General features: G+C 35.0%; 1 protein-coding gene across 1 annotated transcript; it reads right to left on the reverse strand.

Moving 5' to 3' along the window:
- Nucleotides 1–1,103: 1,103 nt before the first annotated feature.
- On the reverse strand, nucleotides 1,104–14,134 carry LOC149199179 (uncharacterized). The gene is given in 15 exon segments (XM_089400480.1): nucleotides 1,104–1,523; nucleotides 1,807–2,129; nucleotides 2,263–2,364; nucleotides 2,458–3,138; nucleotides 3,249–3,740; nucleotides 4,146–4,766; nucleotides 5,324–5,926; nucleotides 5,929–6,544; nucleotides 6,579–6,895; nucleotides 6,988–7,223; nucleotides 8,031–8,038; nucleotides 12,256–13,003; nucleotides 13,112–13,311; nucleotides 13,469–13,764; nucleotides 13,982–14,134. Coding segments are annotated over 15 exon segments (5,709 nt in total). The 3' UTR covers nucleotides 1,104–1,210.
- Between the last annotated feature and the right edge of the window lie 5,805 nt (nucleotides 14,135–19,939).

Genomic DNA, 19,939 nt, shown 5'->3' on the forward strand with positions numbered 1-19,939 from the left:
ATACTTTTTTTTGTTAGTTTACTACATATTTTAAAAATAATAGTTTAGTACATATTTTAAAAATAATTGTTTTAAATATTAAAATACGACTTATTATAAATTGAAATTTAAGAAAAATGATCTTAGAATTCATTATTTGAACAAAATATTGCAGCTTGAAGACTCTTGTATGTGATATGCCTCAGCGCTATTCAAAGTTGTAAAGTGTGTTTTCCGATGATCTCCTTGTTACTAGTGGTAATGCTTCGAAGGACAAGGGCCTTCCTTTGATAGACAACAAGATGGGGCAAATGAATGGAGAAAAAATGATGGGAATTGAATAAAATCAAGTGGTCAACTGAAGAAGAATGAGGTTCATCTGAGGATGGGAATGCTGTTTTTGATGGCAGGTCACATCCATTGCAACAATTCGGATATAAAGAACACCCACTCTAGGATTTCATGTTTCTTGGCTCCGTGATGAAAATAATGAAGAAAAAATACATGTTAATCTGTTACTTGTGTTCTTTGATGGAAGTTTTGTAATGAATTATTGAAAAATACACAGTGAGAGAAAAATGCATATTATGTTAATTAAAGAATGTTTTTCACTTGTTGAACAGTATTGAATTTAACACACTAACACTTTACAACAATGAAATAACAATCTTCATGATGAAAATAGTAATATGGAAGATTGATCTACATAATGGAAAAGGCAATATGGGATATTCCAATCACGTTCCAAGGCAAATTTTAAAATGTGGATGTGAGAAAAGGTTGTTGTGGAAGGTGTTGTTTGTATATGGGAAATTCCCTGATCATGGTGTGTAATCCTAATGTTGATAGATATGTCTACTTGTTGTGGAAGGTGTTGTTTGTATATGAGAAATTTCCTGATCATTCTGTGTAATCCTAATGTTGATAGATATGTCTACTAAGTGGTTCCAGTTAATGGGACATTGATGTGAGCATTCAATATATTTTTATTCTTTATCAAAGTATTTTTTTGTTGTATTTGCGTAATTCAATTTATGCCTTACGGCGTTTCCTTTGCAACATTTGATGCAAATGCTAGTTATACTTATTTTACTAAAAATACTTCAAAAATAAGTTTTTGAAATTTTTTGTTATCCCCACATAAAAAGAGGCTAAGGAAGCAAATTCGTCAGTCATGTCTGGCTTTTGGAGTTAAGAAAGCTACCACACAAGAAGTAGATGATGTTCCGTTTTATTCTTCTTCTCTGGGTGTAGCTGTGGAACCAGCCTCGACGGCAGAGACGTCGCTTTCACCTTCACAAGATGGCCCACCTTCATCTATACCTGTGGAACCAGCCTCGACGGCAGAGACGCCGCTTTCACCTTCACAAGATGGCCCACCTTCATTTCCACTTTCCAGGAAGAAGCGGAAACCAGGGACGCAGTCGCACATTTCCTCTAAGGGGGACCCACTTTCATTACTAGGACCTTCCGTGATTGCCTTGGCCATTATGTCGCGAATTTTCGTTATCCGCTTTTCATCGTAATCCCAGCTATTGCTGAACCTGCCAATGGTAAAAACTTGCATTAAGATTTGTTTTTAAAGTCCACTTAGTAATCATAGTTTTCGAAATTTATTTTCACCCGGCTCTACCTTCAAAACAAATCAACGCGTAGGCTTCTTTGATCTAAACATTTATTTGATTGTATAGAAGGCCCGCCTCCGCACACAGTCATAATTCATAAGCTTTTCTATCTAAAAGTAAGCGTTTGACAAGCCACCTATGACATAATTTTATTTTTTAAGCATCACTATTGTTAGTTAACATTAAAGTGTCAAGTACTCACAAGGCAAATTTGGACTGATCAATTTGAGAACAGCAGTGGAAGGAGTATGCCACTATTATTGCTGTTGCTAAACGCTTCACCCCTCTCCACAACCCAGGCTTTTGATCAAACTGCTTAATATATTGCGCCACGCTAAACATCTCCCATAAGAGAAACATACACTCCATTCGGTTGGCAGAAATAGTTTGGAATCTCTCCAAAATATCCGCCACCGCAAGAAGACCTGCAACAGCCCATTGTGCCTCCTCTATATCCTTCAGCAAACCGTGAATGACGATCGCAGGCTTATCTTCTTTTTCAGGATGACGAGAAATGATTTCTTTCTGAAAACCATAAAAACAGAATTTAGATCAAATATTTGACATAGAAGTTGGACATGATCCAACAATGAATTTCATGTTCGAACCAAAAAAGTAATTAATGGTTGTCGCAAAAATGGAGAGGCTTAATACGCACAACCCAATCGTCGCTTATTCCCTCTGATAGGAAATTCTTTAACCTACAGAAGCCTCTTGAAGTTGGCCAAGTCACACTTGGCAAAGACCGCTTTTTCCCCTCCTATTAGAAAATAAGAAATGGAAAAATCATTATGTGAATAAAAAATAATATGATTCAGAAAATTTAGGATAGGTACTAAAGAAAGCGATCAACCTTGTTGAATCTAAAAGCCTGAGAAAGTTCCATTCCCCATAACTCAGATATGTACTCTCGCAAGCTCTCGAAATAGGCATCCACATTTTGTTGCTCAACGGCTGCAGCGGCCGTTGTTTGCAGGTTCTGAATAAGGCTGTCGAAGACGCCGGGGTCCTCATCATGCATTTCTTTTCCTCCTCCTTCGATATCATTCATTATTGACTTTATGAAGCGCTGTGCAACATATTTCCCGTCGGATATTGACTCCAGATTTTTTCCTCCTAAAGCTGCAACCACTTTCCCAGCCCCGTCCATGAAGGCTATGGATCCGTACATGCAGTGCTCGTCCTCGTCATCTTGAAAAGAATGTAACAGAAATTTCAGTTCACTATCCTCCATTCTATTAATTTCTTCTTCCAAATGGCATAGACGTAGTGAAAATCTCAGAATTTCATTCTCCGATAAATTCAGCGAAGACATCCCCTCGATCTCAGCTGTATTTTTCAAAGGATAATAATAATCCTTCTTAATATTGTTAGTGAATTTAAATCTTTCCATTCTTCTACATCCCAAATGAATAATGTGAATGCGGTCCCGCTGCTGCTGCTCCAATGCATTCCACATGGAATATATGACCTGCTCATCATCCCCTCCTCTATATAAGCATATCAATTTTCCTGGAAGCATTAACTTTTGCACCTAGCCAAAAACAACAAGAAGAATATAATTAAAAAAAATGACCAGTTATTTATTCATCATCATTTTTTTATGTTAAAATATATAATAAAAAATTAAATAAAGTTATTAACCTGGGCTGAGACACTTTCCGAGTGGTTGAAAAGGAACTCTAAAGTCGACATATTCTTTGGTTGTTCCCATTCTTCTTTAAGGAATATATAAGGTCTATACACACTAATTCTCCCGTTTGGATCTATGATCCAATTTATAGTTGGATACCATTTTTCACATTCATCAGGCTCTTCCCACCCACAGTGTTTCTCAAAAAAGAACTTGACTGCTCTTGTTATTACTGTCCATGAATTTTGGAGTACAAGCCAAGGAACTTGTCTTGAAAACTGCTTATACACATCGATTACATCACATTCCTCTGGGTGCACAATAGGAATTGATATAATTTCAAGGTCAACTTTCTCTTTCTCCATAAAATACATTTCCTTCCAAAACGGATGGTTAATTTCACATCTCCATGAATTGGAAGGCCACATTTCTACAAGAATAGTTTTCCCTTCCAATTTGTCAACGCCACAAGTAGTTTTCCGTTCTGAATTTTCCGTTGGATCCTACAAAAGTCACGCCAACAAAACAAACGAGCACAACGCCAATAGTATAACAAGCACAATAAGTAAAATGAAGTTTGATCAATTTTTAAGTGAAGTAAAAGATATTATTGCTTTGGATAGATAGACCAGTAGTAACTAATTTTCCAGTTGGATCCTACAATAGTCACACCAACAAAATAAACGGGCGCAATGAATTAAGTAAAGTTGAAAATTGTTAACCGAAGTAAAAAATTGCGTTATTCGGTTTGAAGTTAAAAATTGCTTTGTTCAGTAGACGTGAGTAGAATTAATTAAAAAATCAAATTAAATAGATTGTAAGTTCGAGACATTCAAAGGGTGACCAAAGTTAACGGCTGAATGTGCGGAACTGTATAAGGAAGGCTAAAGCCTTTGGGGTATTCGTACCTTTTGTGATGACTCATTCTTTTGAAAGACGGGAGTAGTTTCGTCCCCGTCAGGTGCAAACAACTCTCTCAACATCTCTATATTACTACTCTCTTCATCCGTTTCTGCTTGAAGCTGCTTCAACCGTAGGTATCTCCCAGAGTTACACACCACAAATTCCTCCACTTCACCTTCTGTCAAAAATCTCCAACTAAAACAAGGAGCATAGTTATCGCTGTTGCCATCCCCCACCATCTTCGCATCCATTTGAAGATAACAACCATCATCATCATCAACATCTCCTTCTCTTGTCAGTTCCACATTCAGGAAAATATCTCTTAGACGATTTCCCGACTCATGGACCACAAAGATAGTATCCTTAACTTTCGTGGGCAACTGTTCAAAGTGTGGACCAATATATATTATTTTTATTTGCATTCCATCATCGACCGTCTCCTCAATTAAGGGCCACAGGAATCGGTCCTTATCTGGATTGAACTCAAATATGAGAAGGGCGGAGGTGTTTGGTAGAAGATCAGATAGATGGACTGCCTCTCCTCGTCCATTTGTAAGCAGGCGATCCAGTTCCGATAAAACACTGTTTTTCATATTCTCTTTATTATTCTCTGATATTGACTCTTCCTGTAAAATAATGGTTTGTTGGAAAACAATATTTGAAAAAAACAAAGATTTATATGTGTAAATTACATAATAACATTAAAAATTAATAATATTAATTATAGAAAAATAATAGAATTCAAAATATTAATATTAATTATAAGAATAAATATTTTTATAAAATAAGGGAATTTTATGTTTTAGTTATATCTTGAAGTTATTTTTATATAGATGTATTTAGTTTTCAATTTTAAATTTATATATTTTGGATGTAATATTGAATTGTGATTCAATAATCATTTATTTTACATATTTTAATATTTTTTTTTGAAAATATATGAAAAAATATATTTATAAAATTTTCAAAAATTAATAATGTAAAAATTTGAATAAATAATAAAACATTTAAAAAACCTTTGTATTTAATATTTTATTACTTAATTTTTTTCCTATTTTATTATTTTAAAAAATTATATTTTTAAATCCATTTTAAATCTCAAATTTACTTTTAAAAAATAATTATAAATAATAAAAACAATAACATTTTTTAAATCCTAAATGTGAATAGACGATATGCTTACCTCTGAAATAATAACTGACGGATACGATGATCCATGGCAATCCCTTTGAATTTCTCCCCATCTCTGCACCAACTCATCGCTTCCTATGATGGTCACAACTTGTAATGTGTTCATCTTTGTCACATGGTCCATTGATTTCCCTTCTAGCTTGGGGCAGTTGTCCAAACCTAGGATTTGCAATGAGTTTAGGCAATGGAAATATTCAGGGAGTTTCTCTAATCTCTTGCATCCAACCAAAAATAGTTGCTGCAACGAGGTTAGGAAATGGAAGTCTTCGGGAAGTTTCTCTAAGCTGTCGCAGCGTGTCAATTGTTGCAACGAGGAAAGACAGTGGAAGTCTTCGGGAAGTTTCTCTAATCTCTCGCAGTCTGTCAAATCTAATTGTTGCAACGAGGAAAGGCAGTGGAAGTCATTGCACAACTCTCTAAGCTGGCTGCAATCTTCAAGATCCAACCTCTCCAAATTTTTCAGTTGACCAAAACCTTCCGGAAGCTTCTCTAGTGTTCTACAGCCTCTCATGTCCAGCACTTTTAAACTTTTTAATTGACCAAACCTATCTGGAAGCTTCTCCAGGCTATCACAACCTTTAAATGAAAGATGTGTAAGCCATCAGGTAGTTCTTTTAGACTGTCACAATATTCCATATGCAAGACCCGCAATTGTTTCAACTGTCCAATGCTTTCTGGGATATTTTCTAGGCTCTCGCAAGAATCTATATTTAATTCAACAAGGCAAGTTAACTTTCCTAACCCACTGGGGAGATTTAAAAGCTCGTTGCAATCTGATAAATTCAATACTTTCAATGATGAAAGTTTATCGATACTATCTGGAAGTGCTTTTAATTCCATGCAGTGAGCCAGATTGAGTTCTTGCAGAGAACTCAACGATCCGAAGTCGACCGGCAACTCAGTCAAATTTGAGCAATTATCCATTTCCAGTTTCCGTAAATACCGAAGCTTTGAAATTGAATCGGGCAGTTTCTCTATGGATTGGCAATTTGAAAGAGAAAGTTCCTGCAAACAAGTTACTTGGTCGCCAAACTCTTTAGGCAGATTGGTCAACTCTGAAAAGTTGATCAATCTTAGTATTCTCAAATCTTTATGGTCTTGAAGATCCTTGGATGATATTTGAAAAGCATGGGAATCTGAACTTCCATCAAATTCCATGTGTCTCAAAGTTGAAGGCATCTGCAAGTTATGTAATTGGTACGTCACAATCATATGAAACCATTAAAAGTAGTAAAACATTTTCTTACGTAGAACCAATTTTTTTGGGAAAACTGAATGGAGAAATAGAATCACTTGCCTTAGATAGCTTCAACTCATTCGGTGTGTAACTGAGGTATTTCAATTGCTTTAATTTTGACATATCATAAAACGGAAGCTGCCGAACTTTCGCTTTAAAAAATACCAACTCTTCAAATATTTTACTACACTCGCCCTCCACCTCTGCTGGCAGATCTCCAAGATGAAGAACTCTCAATGACTTATGCATTGAGTCGAGTGTTGATGCAGATATCTGCAGCACATCCTTATTGCCACTTAACCAGATGCCCTTAATCCCTTCAGCACCCTGCATGCCATTATAAAATATAATTAAATCAAAACAGATACTCTATAAACAAACATGTATATAACCTTTTTTTGTGTTCATAGATTTGTTACCTCCTTTTTCTCTTCCAGGTACGCCATCAGTTGCCTTGCACGGCTGAATGTCAATCTCACTTCGTTTCCTTTTGACATATGGAAACCAAGTTCTAAGATCACATCATGCACATTTACAACCCCAGTAAATGTGTCTTTAGTCACCAGTGCTCTGTTTTCTAACTTTTGCAGTTCATCTTTTCCAACAATATTTTCCACTGTGTCCCAATCCCATCTTCTGAAATACGAACAGATGTCTAGGAATGGATCCAACAATGTAAATTTTGAAACGGGAACTATAAACTCAAAACGGGAACTCTGGCCAAAAAACCCCAAAAAAACATCAAAAACAGTGCTAAAAACGAAAAGTGTGTATACTGGAACGATGTTTTTTTTTTTAGGTGTCAATTTTGAACGTGTTTTAAAAATGGTAGTGACTACGAAATTTACTACGAAATTTTCGTGCAAAATATAGCTTCAAAACGAAAGTGTTGATACTGGAATAATGATTTTTTTTTTAGGGTCAATTTTCAAACTTTTTAAAAAATGCTAATAAAACCAATTTTTTATGTCTCAAACAAAGTTAGATTTTAAGGAAAAAACACATTAATGTTTCTGGTAGAATATCATTTTTCTTTCCTAAGTATAAATTTAACATGTTTTCAACCACAACATGCTAGATACAAAAGAAATTGAAAATTTTTCAACTATAAAACTAAAAAAACATGACATTATGAACAAATTATATCACTGACACTGCGCGCACCCCCCTAACCCCCACCCAACTGTACCCTTCCCCAGCCCCCATCCACCCCTACCCCTACCACCCCCACCCCCACTCCTTATACCCTACCCGCGCCCTACCGTTACCCGCACCCCCCTCGCCCACACCCTAACCCCCACCTTACGCTCCCCCCTCCCAACCCCCTACCCTTAACCGCCCCCCTACCCCCCCCCAACAACCCCGTACCCCCCCACCCTCGCCCACCTCCTACCCCCTACCCCCCCTAGTCAAAGTGAAAATTGGCACTTCAAAGATCACATCCAATGTTCTTTCCAACCACCTTCAAGACTGCTCCAAACAATCTTACTTCCATTATCTCTCATGACTAAGCATGGTTACAAGTGTTTTACTTGTTTTATGTGTATTTTAGTGCCTTTGGCCTCCTAAGTTATGGCCTGTATCTCTAACTACTTTTGATTCTCTATCATAAGTTGCTAGCAATTTCTTTATCTCTAACTACTTTTGATTCTTTATCATACATTGCTAGCAATTTCTTTATAATAAAGAATAGTGAACAAATCTGGTCAAAGTGAATCTACTTGTATTTCACAAATAGATGTACTTTTTTTTATGAATGAATAAAACTTTGGTTTAAAAGAATTAAATATATATATATATATATATATATATATATATATATATAAAATAAACATAATTAGTATTCAAAAAACAATCAAAATTTAATGTAAAAAACATAAAAATTTAATTAATACAGAAATTGTAAATTATATATATATATATATATATATGATTGAATGAATAAAACTCAAAATTTAATGATAAAAAATATAATCTTATTTTAAAATATACTTTAATTAACATGAAAATTGTAAAATTTAAATAATTGGAACAAGACTCTTTAAATTTACACCTTATTAGCAAAATTAACAAAATTGTTAATTTACCGTAAAAATAAAACAAAAATTCTGTAGTTACAATTATATATATATATATATATATATGATTGAATGACTAAAACTCAAAATTTAATGATAAAAAATATAATCTTATTTTAAAATATACTTTAATTAACATGAAAATTGTAAAATTTAAATAATTGGAACAAGACTTTAAATTTACACCTTATTAGCAAAATTAACAAAATTGTTAATTTACCGTAAAAATAAAATTTTGTTCAAAAGCAAGCTAGTTTCTCATGTTTTTCCAAACAAAAGACATCCACATTATATAATATAAAACTATTTCACTTTAAAAATTTAAAATTGCCAACTATATGTAATATCGTTAAAAAATTGAAGTAATTTTTTAGAAATATATTATTAAACATTTTATAATTTAATATTAAAATTTTTCAATATTTATAAACTTTTAAGATAATATAAGTTTTTTCTTCAAAATTCTCATAAAATATGCTCCTGGGTCGATTCCCGGAATCGACGTTTAGAAATATATTATTAAACATTTTATAATTTAATATTAAAAATTTTCAATATTTATAAACTTTTAAGATAATATAAGTTTTTTCTACAAAATTCTCACAAAATATGCTCCTGGGTCGATTCCCGGAATCGACCCAGGAGCATATTTTGTGAGAATTTTGAAGAAAAAACTTAAATTATCTTAAAAGTTTATAAATATTGAAAATTTTTAATATTAAATTATAAAATGTTTAATAATATATTTCTAAAAAATTATTTCAATTTTTTAACGATATTACATATAGTTGGCAATTTTAAATTTTTAAAGTGAAATAGTTTTATATTATATAATGTGGATGTCTTTTCTTTGGAAAAACATGAGAACTAGCTTGCTTTTGAACAGAATTTTAGTTTTATTTTTACGGTAAATTAACAATTTTGTTAATTTTGCTAATAAAGGTGTAAATTTAAAGAGTCTTGTTCCAATTATTTAAATTTTACAATTTTCATGTTAATTAAAGTATATTGTAAAATAAGATTATATTTTTTATCATTAAATTTTGAGTTTTAGTCATTCAATCATATATATATATATAGAATTTACAATTTCTGTATTAATTAAATTTTTATGTTTTTTACATTAAATTTTGATTGTTTTTTGAATACTAATTATGTTTATTTTATATATATATATATATATATTTAATTATTTTAAACCAAAGTTTTATTCATTCATAAAAAAAAGTACATCTATTTGTGAAATACAAGTAGATTCACTTTGACCAGATTTGTTCACTATTCTTTATTATAAAGAAATTGCTAGCAATGTATGATAAAGAATCAAAAGTAGTTAGAGATACAGGCCATAACTTAGGAGGCCAAAGGCACTAAAATACACACAAAACAAATAAAACACTTGTAACCATGTTTTAGTAATAGTAGATTCACTTTGATCAGATTTGTTCACTATTCTTTATTATAAAGAAATTGCTAGCAACTTATGATAGAGAATCAAAAGTAGTTAGAGATACAGGCCATAACTTAGGAGGCCAAAGGCACTAAAATACACATAAAACAAGTAAAACACTTGTAACCATGCTTTAGTAATAAGAGATAATAGAAGTAGGATTGTTTGGAGCAGTCTTGAAGGTGGTTGGAAAGAACATTGGATGTGATCTTTGAAGTGCCAATTTTCACTTTGACTAGGGGGGGTAGGGGGTGTGCGGGGGTGACGCGGGGGGGGGAGGGGGGGGGGGGGTAGGCGGTAGGGGATGGGGGGGTGCGCGGGTAGGGGGTAAGGTGGGGGGGGGGTAGGGGGTTGGGGGGTGTAGGGGTAGGGGGGGGTGCGCGGGTAGGGGGTAGGGGGTAAGGTGGGGAGGGGGGGTAGGGGGTAGGGGGGGTAAGGGTAAGGCGCGGGTAGGGTGTAAGGGGGCGACGGGTGGGGTGGAGGTGCGGGGTAGGGCACGGGGGTAGGGGTAGGTGAGGGCTGGTGAAGGGTACAGTTGGGCGGGGGTTGCGGGGCTGGGCGCAGTGGCGAGGGGCAGCCGCGGGGAGGGGTTGGGGGGATGGGGGGCGGAGGTAGGGGGATTGGGGCGCGGGAGTGTGGGGGGACGGTAGGGGGTAGGGTGAGGGAAGGGGAGGGCGGGCCGGGAGGGGGGGAAGCTTAGGAAGCTTCGTTCAAACAGAAAATTCCGCTGAAAACAAACATCTAGCGTGGCATGCAAAGGATGGACCACGAATAAATACAGAGTTGGCGAACGAAACAAAGAGAAAACACAGATTTGATGGATGCAGGGAGTATATTAACTTGGTAATCATATCGAGGGATTTGTCATCATCATCATTTTCGGAGATTGGATCAGGCGTGTTACTTTAATTATTAATGTGTAGTGAATCCAGACAAGAGATCTCTCGTGAGAGGAATAAGTTAATGGGGCCGGGGCTTCAATGTAGTCGTCAGGGGGTTGTGGGGGGCGCATGGGTAGGGGCTCGCCCATACTTGCCTAATTGTGCACTTAGTCTCATTATCCCTCACCTGACCTCCCACTCGCCCATCGACCCGCCTGCCCGTTAGAGGTGGCTGGGCAATTCTGATTATACAAATAAAAAATTTATGGTATATTTTTGTTGTTAATTTAAGTTAATATGTTTTTTTATTTACTAATTTATGTGGTTTTTTTTAGGAAAATGGCATCAAGGAAAATTTCTTTGAATCTTTCTGGACCAAAGAGTCTTAAAGGTGTATCTTCAAAAAACATTGGTGAACGAACTCCACCTGAGCTCATGCCTACAAATATTTCAAGTGCTTTAAGTGATAAGAAGCTAATCTCAGATTGGAAAAGTTCAAAAGAGGTGAAATTTCCATCAAGAGTCTGGTATGTTAAAGAAAGAGAGAGCACAACTATGATTTTCGCATTGATTTTTAAGTTAATTATTATTTTTTTGAAAAAAAAAGTTGTTATTATTATTTTTTTGACATGAAATTCATAAAAAAAACTATTATTTGACCATTTTTAGTTAATATTTTTGTATAAAAATTGTGATTTTGAAATGTTAATTCTAACAAAAAATTATCAAAACGTTTAGTTTTTTTGTTATATTTATGTTAAAAATGGTTATTTTTATGTCCATTGTTAAAAAATGTTGTTTTTTAGAAACAATTATTTCATGTGGATTGAAAAATTAATTAAGGATGTATAAATATGTAGATTATCTAAAATTCAAACTATCGACTTTCTAATTTAAAAACGCAAAACAATAAATACCCCCCTAAAAAAAAAAAATTAAGATAGAGAACAAGAAAATATGAATAAAATGACGACTTCAAAAACTATCAAATTTCGAAAATATTTTTTTACATTTCACACACTAGAAAATTAAAAGTCAAAAAATAGGTCTTTTAAAAAAAGGGTGTGATGCAGAATACTCACCTTTTAAAATCAGCATGAAAATCAATACCATTCTAAAACTTGATTTCATTCTTGAACATGAAAAAAAATTAAAGTTCCAAAAACCATGTTCTAAAAAAAACATGTGTATTCTGCATCACCACTTTTGAAAATCGAGTCATTTTTTTGCTATCTCTACGAAACGGGTAACAGTATCAGTTCCCGTTTCAAAGTTTACATTGTTATCCTTGCATTTTTCAGGAAGAGCGTCGTAGGCAAAGCGGAAGCGCATCTCGTTAAAACCTTCATTGTTCCATATTTCTTCTTTTTCATCAGTTCATCATAAGCGGCCCCTTTATCTTCCTCATGACCTATGAATCGTGCTACTAATTTCAACATGAGGGGAATTCCATCACATTTTTTTATTATTTGATCGAGTTTACCAGGATCTAATCCTTCCAATTTTTCCTTTTCTAAAATTCTCTGTGCAGCTTGTGGATCCTTAATGCCCTCCATAGGATAGATTTGGGTAGACGCAGAGCTTGGGAATGCTAGCTTCGCATTTTTGTCACGGGCAGTAAGGAGAAACCTTACTTTCTTTGCTTCATGCAGATCTTCCGGCAAAAGATGTTCAAGCTCAACTCGATCTAAAACGTTATCAATGTATATGAAGGCCTGCATTTCTTTTAATATTTTCCCCAGCTTTTTCTGTCCATCCTCATAGTTTCGAATCTCTACAGACTCTTCAGGTTCCATCAAATCTTTTAATATGTCTTTTTGTAACTTCATTATATCAGGTTTAGAATCTATATCTTTAAACAGTTGAACCTTAGAATATTTATAACCCTCAACTTTTGAAAAGACCGCATCTGCGAGGGTGGTCTTACCGATTCCTCCGAAACCATGGAGGATAACTATGACAACATTCTTTTCATTGTCACATTCCAAAAGCTTCATCACCTCTTCAATTGACTCCTCTATGCCGACTGTTGCAACAATATTCAACACCACATCCATATTTAAAGTTGTGAGCAATAAAATTAAACTCACAATAATTTAAATTTCAATATAAATTAATTTGACAATATTTTTACCAGCATGTTCAGGATATTCTCTAGACAGAGGGGAATTCTTCGCCTCAATGGCAGCAGAAACACGATCAACGTCAGCAGAAACACGATCAACGTCAGTTGAAAGACGAAGACCGATTTCGATATCAATTTGCTTGTATTTGACATCTAACTTCTGTCTCATGCCACTCAGATCGCCTTTCTCTTTGGACGCTGAGAAGAAGCTGCAATCAAGCAAGGAAATTCCATGAAAAACACTTCTTTCTATGTTTGGGTATAAAGCATGGGCTTTCTGCGGATTTGACCACTATGAAACAGCTTTGTATTTTATTTATACACATCGTGGTAAATAAGATGAACCACAGAATGTTGAGTATTTACCTTTTCCAGGCCGAACGCTCCATATTAGTACAGCACAAGATCGCCCCTTCAACAATCAATGTTACTGCATCTTGGATTACATCATTCTGCGTTTCTCTGGGCCTTTCTCTGAATCTTTTAACAATAGTAGCAAAATAACTCATTTCTTTTAACAGATCCAAACACTGTTGTTGGTTCGAGGAAAGATCTTGAAATGTTTCCAAGGTATTTGCGACCACCAGAAGTCCTGCAGTAAAAATGCTTGCCTGGCCTAGACCCTTTAGGAGTTCTGTCACAGGTCCAGATATAATATCTTTCTGAACAACATAAAAAAAAAAAAGAGAAAATTTCAGATTTAATATATTTATACTGGACTTTCAGTTTTAATTGCAAGAGTTTTGTAACAGGTCCAGATATAATATCTTTCTGAACAACATAAAAAAGAAGAGAAATTTTCAGATTTAATATATTTATACTGGACTTTCAGTTTTAATTGCAAGTGATGAAATTCTCTATAATGAGATTAATACACACCAATTTAGAAGCAGCGTCTAATCCTGATTGCAGTAAGTTCGTTAAGTTCTTGAAGTCGTCCGATGACAATATGTTCTTTAATTTCTTGAAACCTGGAAAGTTAGGCCAAGGGAAATTGCTGCTGGGATTTGATGCTTTTTCCCCTCGACTCATTTCCTAAGAAGAAACAAGAAATGAAACCATATTCAAATCAGATATCACACAATAATTATAATACTATCTAATGATATAGTTCACAATCTAATTATGTTGTAATTCGGATGGATATGAAAGATTGTGATGTACCTCCTCTCTCAGTTTCAAAAGGTCAGATATGTGCTTCATAAGGTCATCGAGATTGACATCCACATTTTTCCCATCGGTTTGAACAATGTCTTGATGTTTTATGGTGTCAATGACAGCTGATTTAGTTGCAACTCTGGAAGTGGAAGAGGATGGAGCTTCATTGCACTGGGGGGCTTCTGGTACATTGAGATTGACATTCACGTTTTTTCCCTCAGATTTCCCCGGAGATTCGGAGACTGGAGCTTTGCCGCCCGGATGGGTATGTTCTATCTCATTTTCCGGTGGAGTTACAACATTAAAAGGTCCAGGGATTGGAGCTTGAGCTCCTGGGAGAGTTTCTGCACAAACACAATCGCCAGCAGCGTCAGTATTATCATTTGCAGAATCATGCGTTGATGGCCGCCATTGTAGAAGCGGAAGAGCCTTCTGTGAAATGACGGTATCATAATAATATACAGAAACATAAATAAAAACGTTCGACCTTTTGTGCTATCAAAAAACTGTACCTATTGGAATATCAGTTGCAGGAGGCGAGCTCTGAGCACCTGGGCCTGAAGTGGGATGATCTGGTTTGCGGAAACAAGAAAAGCAGGAGAAGCGCAAACAAGAAAAGCAGGAGAAGCGGAAACAACAACAACCACAAGAGCGTTTGGTTGCCATTTCTCTTCTTGAACACACAGAAATGAACGAGGGTAAAACCAGAGTCCTGCTTTGGGCTTCACCTGAAATGGTTGGAAGTAGAATTGATATTAATATGATATTGCAATAACATGAGCGAGGTCGGCCTGAGTTGCAAAGATTATAACAACTATGACATTCAAATGACAGTCTACGAAATCTAGCGTAACAACTATGACATTCAAATGACAATATATCGATGGAATCCAGCGATGAATTGCGGTCAAGTACTGTACTACTTCGTTCGTAGATCCAGCCCACTATGAATAATTAATATAGTATTTTTTTAATTAAATGAAAGGTAGGTTTATTTTGAAATAAAGTTTCCATGTAAATAATTATTATGTTGATGTATAATGTGTATTTCAAAATATTCATAGTAATATATACAAATCAGAAGTTGAGATTTATCTTCAAAATAGTTATGTTATTTTTTATTTTTTAATTAAAATGATTCATTATCCAAAATGATATATGAATTGAGTTATGGTGTTTTTTTTGGCATGTGGTGTTGATAATTCATGATATTATCCATAATATTGTAACAAAACTTATTTAGAAATTAAGAATCTCCATAATTAAGAATCTTGTTCTATGTGTTTATTAAAATGTATATATATTTAACTTATATATTAATTCTTGTTATTGTTTAATCATAATAATAATAATAATTTAAGTCCATTTGGAGCAGGATTGTTGGTGATTGCCTATTATATTAAAGCACTCATTTGTAAAGGTCATTGGTTCAAACCCAGTGGGTGAGCCCATGAGAGGCAACTCTAACTAGCCCTCTTGGGTATGGTTCAAACCCCGTGAACGCATGAGAGGCAACTCTCACTAGCCCTGTTGGGTATGGTTTGGGGGTTATAATAATAATAATAATATAAAACTATAATTTAGTGAGTTTTTATTGTTTTTTCTAATTTTAACAACATGAGATATATTAAGTAGTAAATGTTAGTAAGTGCTTTGATGGTTATTATCAATTTATGCCTATCTACTTTTACCAATATTTAGTTTATATGGTTGCTAGTTTGCGGGTTATTATAATAATAATATAAAACTATAATTTAGTGAGTTTTTATTGTTTTTTCTAATTTTAACAACATGAGATGTATTGTGTAGTAAATGTTAGTAAGTGCTTTGATAATTATTATGGATTGATGCCTATCTTTTCTTGCCAACATTTAATTTATGTGATTGGGCTAATTATGGTTACTCTTCAAAACTTCAATGGGTCAACATATTCTTCATGAAAATTATCATGGATAAAAGAGAAAATAGACGATTTTCCCAACCATTCAAACTAAGCCAATCCTTTTTCCAATCACTTAAATAAAAACAATCAAACAAATAAATTATTAAGATCTTATATTTAATACTAAATTAAAAAAAAAAGAGAATCCCCTCCATTCACATTACATAGTATGGAGGAAATGTTATAATAGTCAACAATGAATGGAATATTGCAGTAATAAAAAGAGTTAAAACAATTAAATTCAATTTATTATTGTAATTTTATTTTTATTGGTAAAATCACAAATAATTTAATTTATAAGGTAGAAAATGACATAATGACATTTTGAAAAAGTGAGATTAGAAATCTAAAAGAACAATTCCATAATAACTCAACCCTAAATAACACATAGAATAAATTAGATATTAAACTCATAAAAGAAGAAATTAATAAATTAATTGTACTCGATCATGAGTGCCACAAAAGAGCCTTACACCTTATAATTGCTGGTATAGAAGAACAAAATAATGAAGACACTTTAGAATTAGTTAAAGAACAATTAAAGATAAAATCTCAAATTCAAACAAATTATTTTACGGAAGCAATAAGGGTAGTGGTGGGCCCTAGTATTGCAACAATAATGCTGCAACTCCTCAGACTCCCTTCTTTACTTTTATCAACCCGGTACTTCGTAACAAACTTGGAAGCGACGGTGCTATATGCTCAAGTACTAGCTCTTGCCGCGGCTGTCACTTGGTCAACTGGCACAAGTCCGCTAGGAGCTTAAGCCAACTTCTAAGAGCTCTTAGAAGAAGCTTTTTAACTGATGGATGAAAGCTAACTCAAAGGAGGCTAATCTACTTGCAGAAAGAAGCGAAAAGCGGAAAGGAAATGCAAACCCTAGAAAACCCTAGTTTTACCGACTAACCCTACGGGTGCAAGAAAAATGATGAAAGCTACAGAAAGGAATGCCATTGACTCTTAGAAAGGTAAAATGCATGTGACTAAGCTACTTCTGAAGTGAAATCTGAAAAGAAACATCTTTTTGTATTTTTTGAGTAAGTTGGCAGAATAATTATGCATGTGTTTTAATTTTTTTTTACTGTGCATAGGTGGATTGGAAAAAGGAAATGCTTGCAGGAGGCTGGGAAGGTTAGAAGAGGGCCTAAGGGGTCCCTAGCACCCTTCTAGAGAGTTTCACAGTGATCGGATCTCAAGAAATCACTTTCGTGAGCTTCTACAGGAAGTCTACAGGGGTTCTACAAGATGTTCTGTGATTTCTACAGGATGTTCCGAAAATAGGATTTTGGAGGGTTGATGGAAGAAAAATGGTGGGAAAGTGGAAATGGAGGTTGGATAATGATCTTAAGGGGTCTAAGACCTGGTGAAAGGGGCTAAGGAGCGATTGGATTTGTTCAAGAATGGAGGAAGCGATGATGCACAAGAATGTAGAAATTAGGGCAAGGTGGGAAAAGTATGGCAAATGAAGGGTAGGAATCATGGATTAAGGGTTGGAGCAGATTATCTGATGGAGGAAAGGTAGATAGAGAGGTAATACAGGTGCTCTGCAAGTTATTTCTCAAACTGAACAAACAAAGACTCAGAAAAACAAGGACCTAGCTACTTTAACCTAATCTGATCTAAATAATAGCAAAGAAAATGAACAACAGTTTATTTGCAACGGAATCATGTGAAATAGCTATGCAAACTAAGCAATCATAAACCTGAGCATGTAACCACAACTGGTATCAACTTCTGTGAATGAGAATCTAACTCTAATAATTGCATGATGAAGCAAAGACAATGTTTTTTGGTGGCAGCAAGGACACCTTGGTCCTAGCTCATGGTCCTACTGAGGGAGAGGTGAGATCAGAGGTGCTTGATAGCCTTTTTCTGAAGATCTTCTCTGTTATTAACCTTTCAAATCAATCTGAACATGAAAAGCCTTTTTAATCATCAAAAGCAACCTAAATAACAAAACAAGATTTAAATCTAAATAGCAGATTTTATTCTAAGAATGCAACAAAAACACATAAAGGTAAACAAAGGAGGTACTGGGCACTTGGGTTGGGCCCAACCCCAAGAGCTACAACCTCCTAAGAGAGATTAGAGCTGGTGCAAAGCTGGATTCATCTTTATTGATCAAAAGAATAGCTACATCCCAAAAACTGTCCACAAGGAAAAGCTTGAAAATGTGTTGAAATGCAGAGCTAACCTACTGCCTAAAAAATGACTAAAATCGAACTACAAACTAGCTAACTTCTGCCTACAAAGTGACTAACTAAAATGAGGCCCTAAGCCTTCTTATTTATACAAATTGAGGACCCCAACAGCCCTCCTAAACTTTAGGAACTCGGCTGCCAAAACTTGTAGTTAACAACACCTTTACTAGCCCTTGCTCGGCTGCCCTTGTGATAATTGATGTGGTGGCCCTTGAACTCCGAGCTGATGGTGGAGAATTTGAGGTAAGGGCCCATAAATGAGGGGGAAACCTTCCTACAAATCCTCTCCCTTGTTCTTCCACGAATTTGGCTGCCAAGTGCTCATTAAAACCTTTAATTTTGTCTCAAAATTGACCAAAAAACTGCACAAAGCACCCATTAGACTTGTTGGCATAATGACTAACCCAATTCACTCTATTAGCATAAATATAATAAAAAACATGCAATAAAATAATGAGAATGGTGGATTAAGTCGAATTAGGAGGCTGAATGAGCCCATATAATTATCCATTTTTGGGGCTCATCAGGTAGGAAAGATACTTGAGCATAAACATAGACTAATCCGTGTCAAGGTCAATTATAATGACCATAAATTAGATATACTCAGGAAATCCCCTAGCCTAAAAGGAACGAGAATCTTTATAAATGAAGATCTCATTCGAGAAGTTCAAGCTGAACTAGGAAAGAAGTACAAATGGTCAAGGAAGCAAAAAAATAAGGGCAATGGGCAATCATTAGGAATATAAAAGTTATTATTAGAGACAGAGTCCTAAACACGAGTGATAAATAGGGAATACCATCACTCCATATCCTCTTCTAGAATTTCCATGGTTTTCCATGGTGTAAAGGTCCTATGTTAAGTTGGATCTCAAGTGATATAGATCTTATTATTTTAGTTGAAACTTGGGAGCATGACAAATCTAGTGTCCCTCACCTTGACGGGTTCACTCTTTGGTTTGCCTAGAATAAGAAACCCACCAAGAGAGGTTTTGGTGGTATAGTCTGTTATATTAGGAACATTGTCTCCTCTCACATCCTACTTCATAAAACTGATCTCTTCAATCAATACATTTGGATCGAAATATTTGATTCTACAACCAATAGGATTTTTCTTGCAATATGCTATTTCACCCCTATCAACTCTACATCCTATAAGAAAAACAACCTAGATAAGAATTGTCCTTTCAATACCTTAGAAAAAGACATCTACAACCTAAGGAATGAAGGAAATATCCTTTTGCTTGGGGACTTTAATTCTCGAACTGCTACTAACCAAGCTATTATGTTAAGTAACAACTCTAACCCTGACCCCTTGTGGGTTGATGAGGATGGCAACTTAGCTAATAGATTCAAGAGAAAATATGAAGCCATAATCGAGAAATTATTCGGCACCGAGCTCCTCCAACTTTGTAGTTCCTGGGACCTAATCATTTATAATGGTATTAATAAATGACCTCTCAATGGTTAGATGACCTATTTCCATGGGCTAGGTAGCAACGTCATGGATTATGTGATTTCTGGCATCCATGTCCTCAA

This window comes from Pinus tabuliformis, chromosome 2_1 (genome assembly GCF_031772625.1).
Source record: "Pinus tabuliformis cultivar Carrire ecotype Pingquan chromosome 2_1, CPIR1, whole genome shotgun sequence".
In the NCBI taxonomy this organism is placed as follows: domain Eukaryota; kingdom Viridiplantae; phylum Streptophyta; class Pinopsida; order Pinales; family Pinaceae; genus Pinus; species Pinus tabuliformis.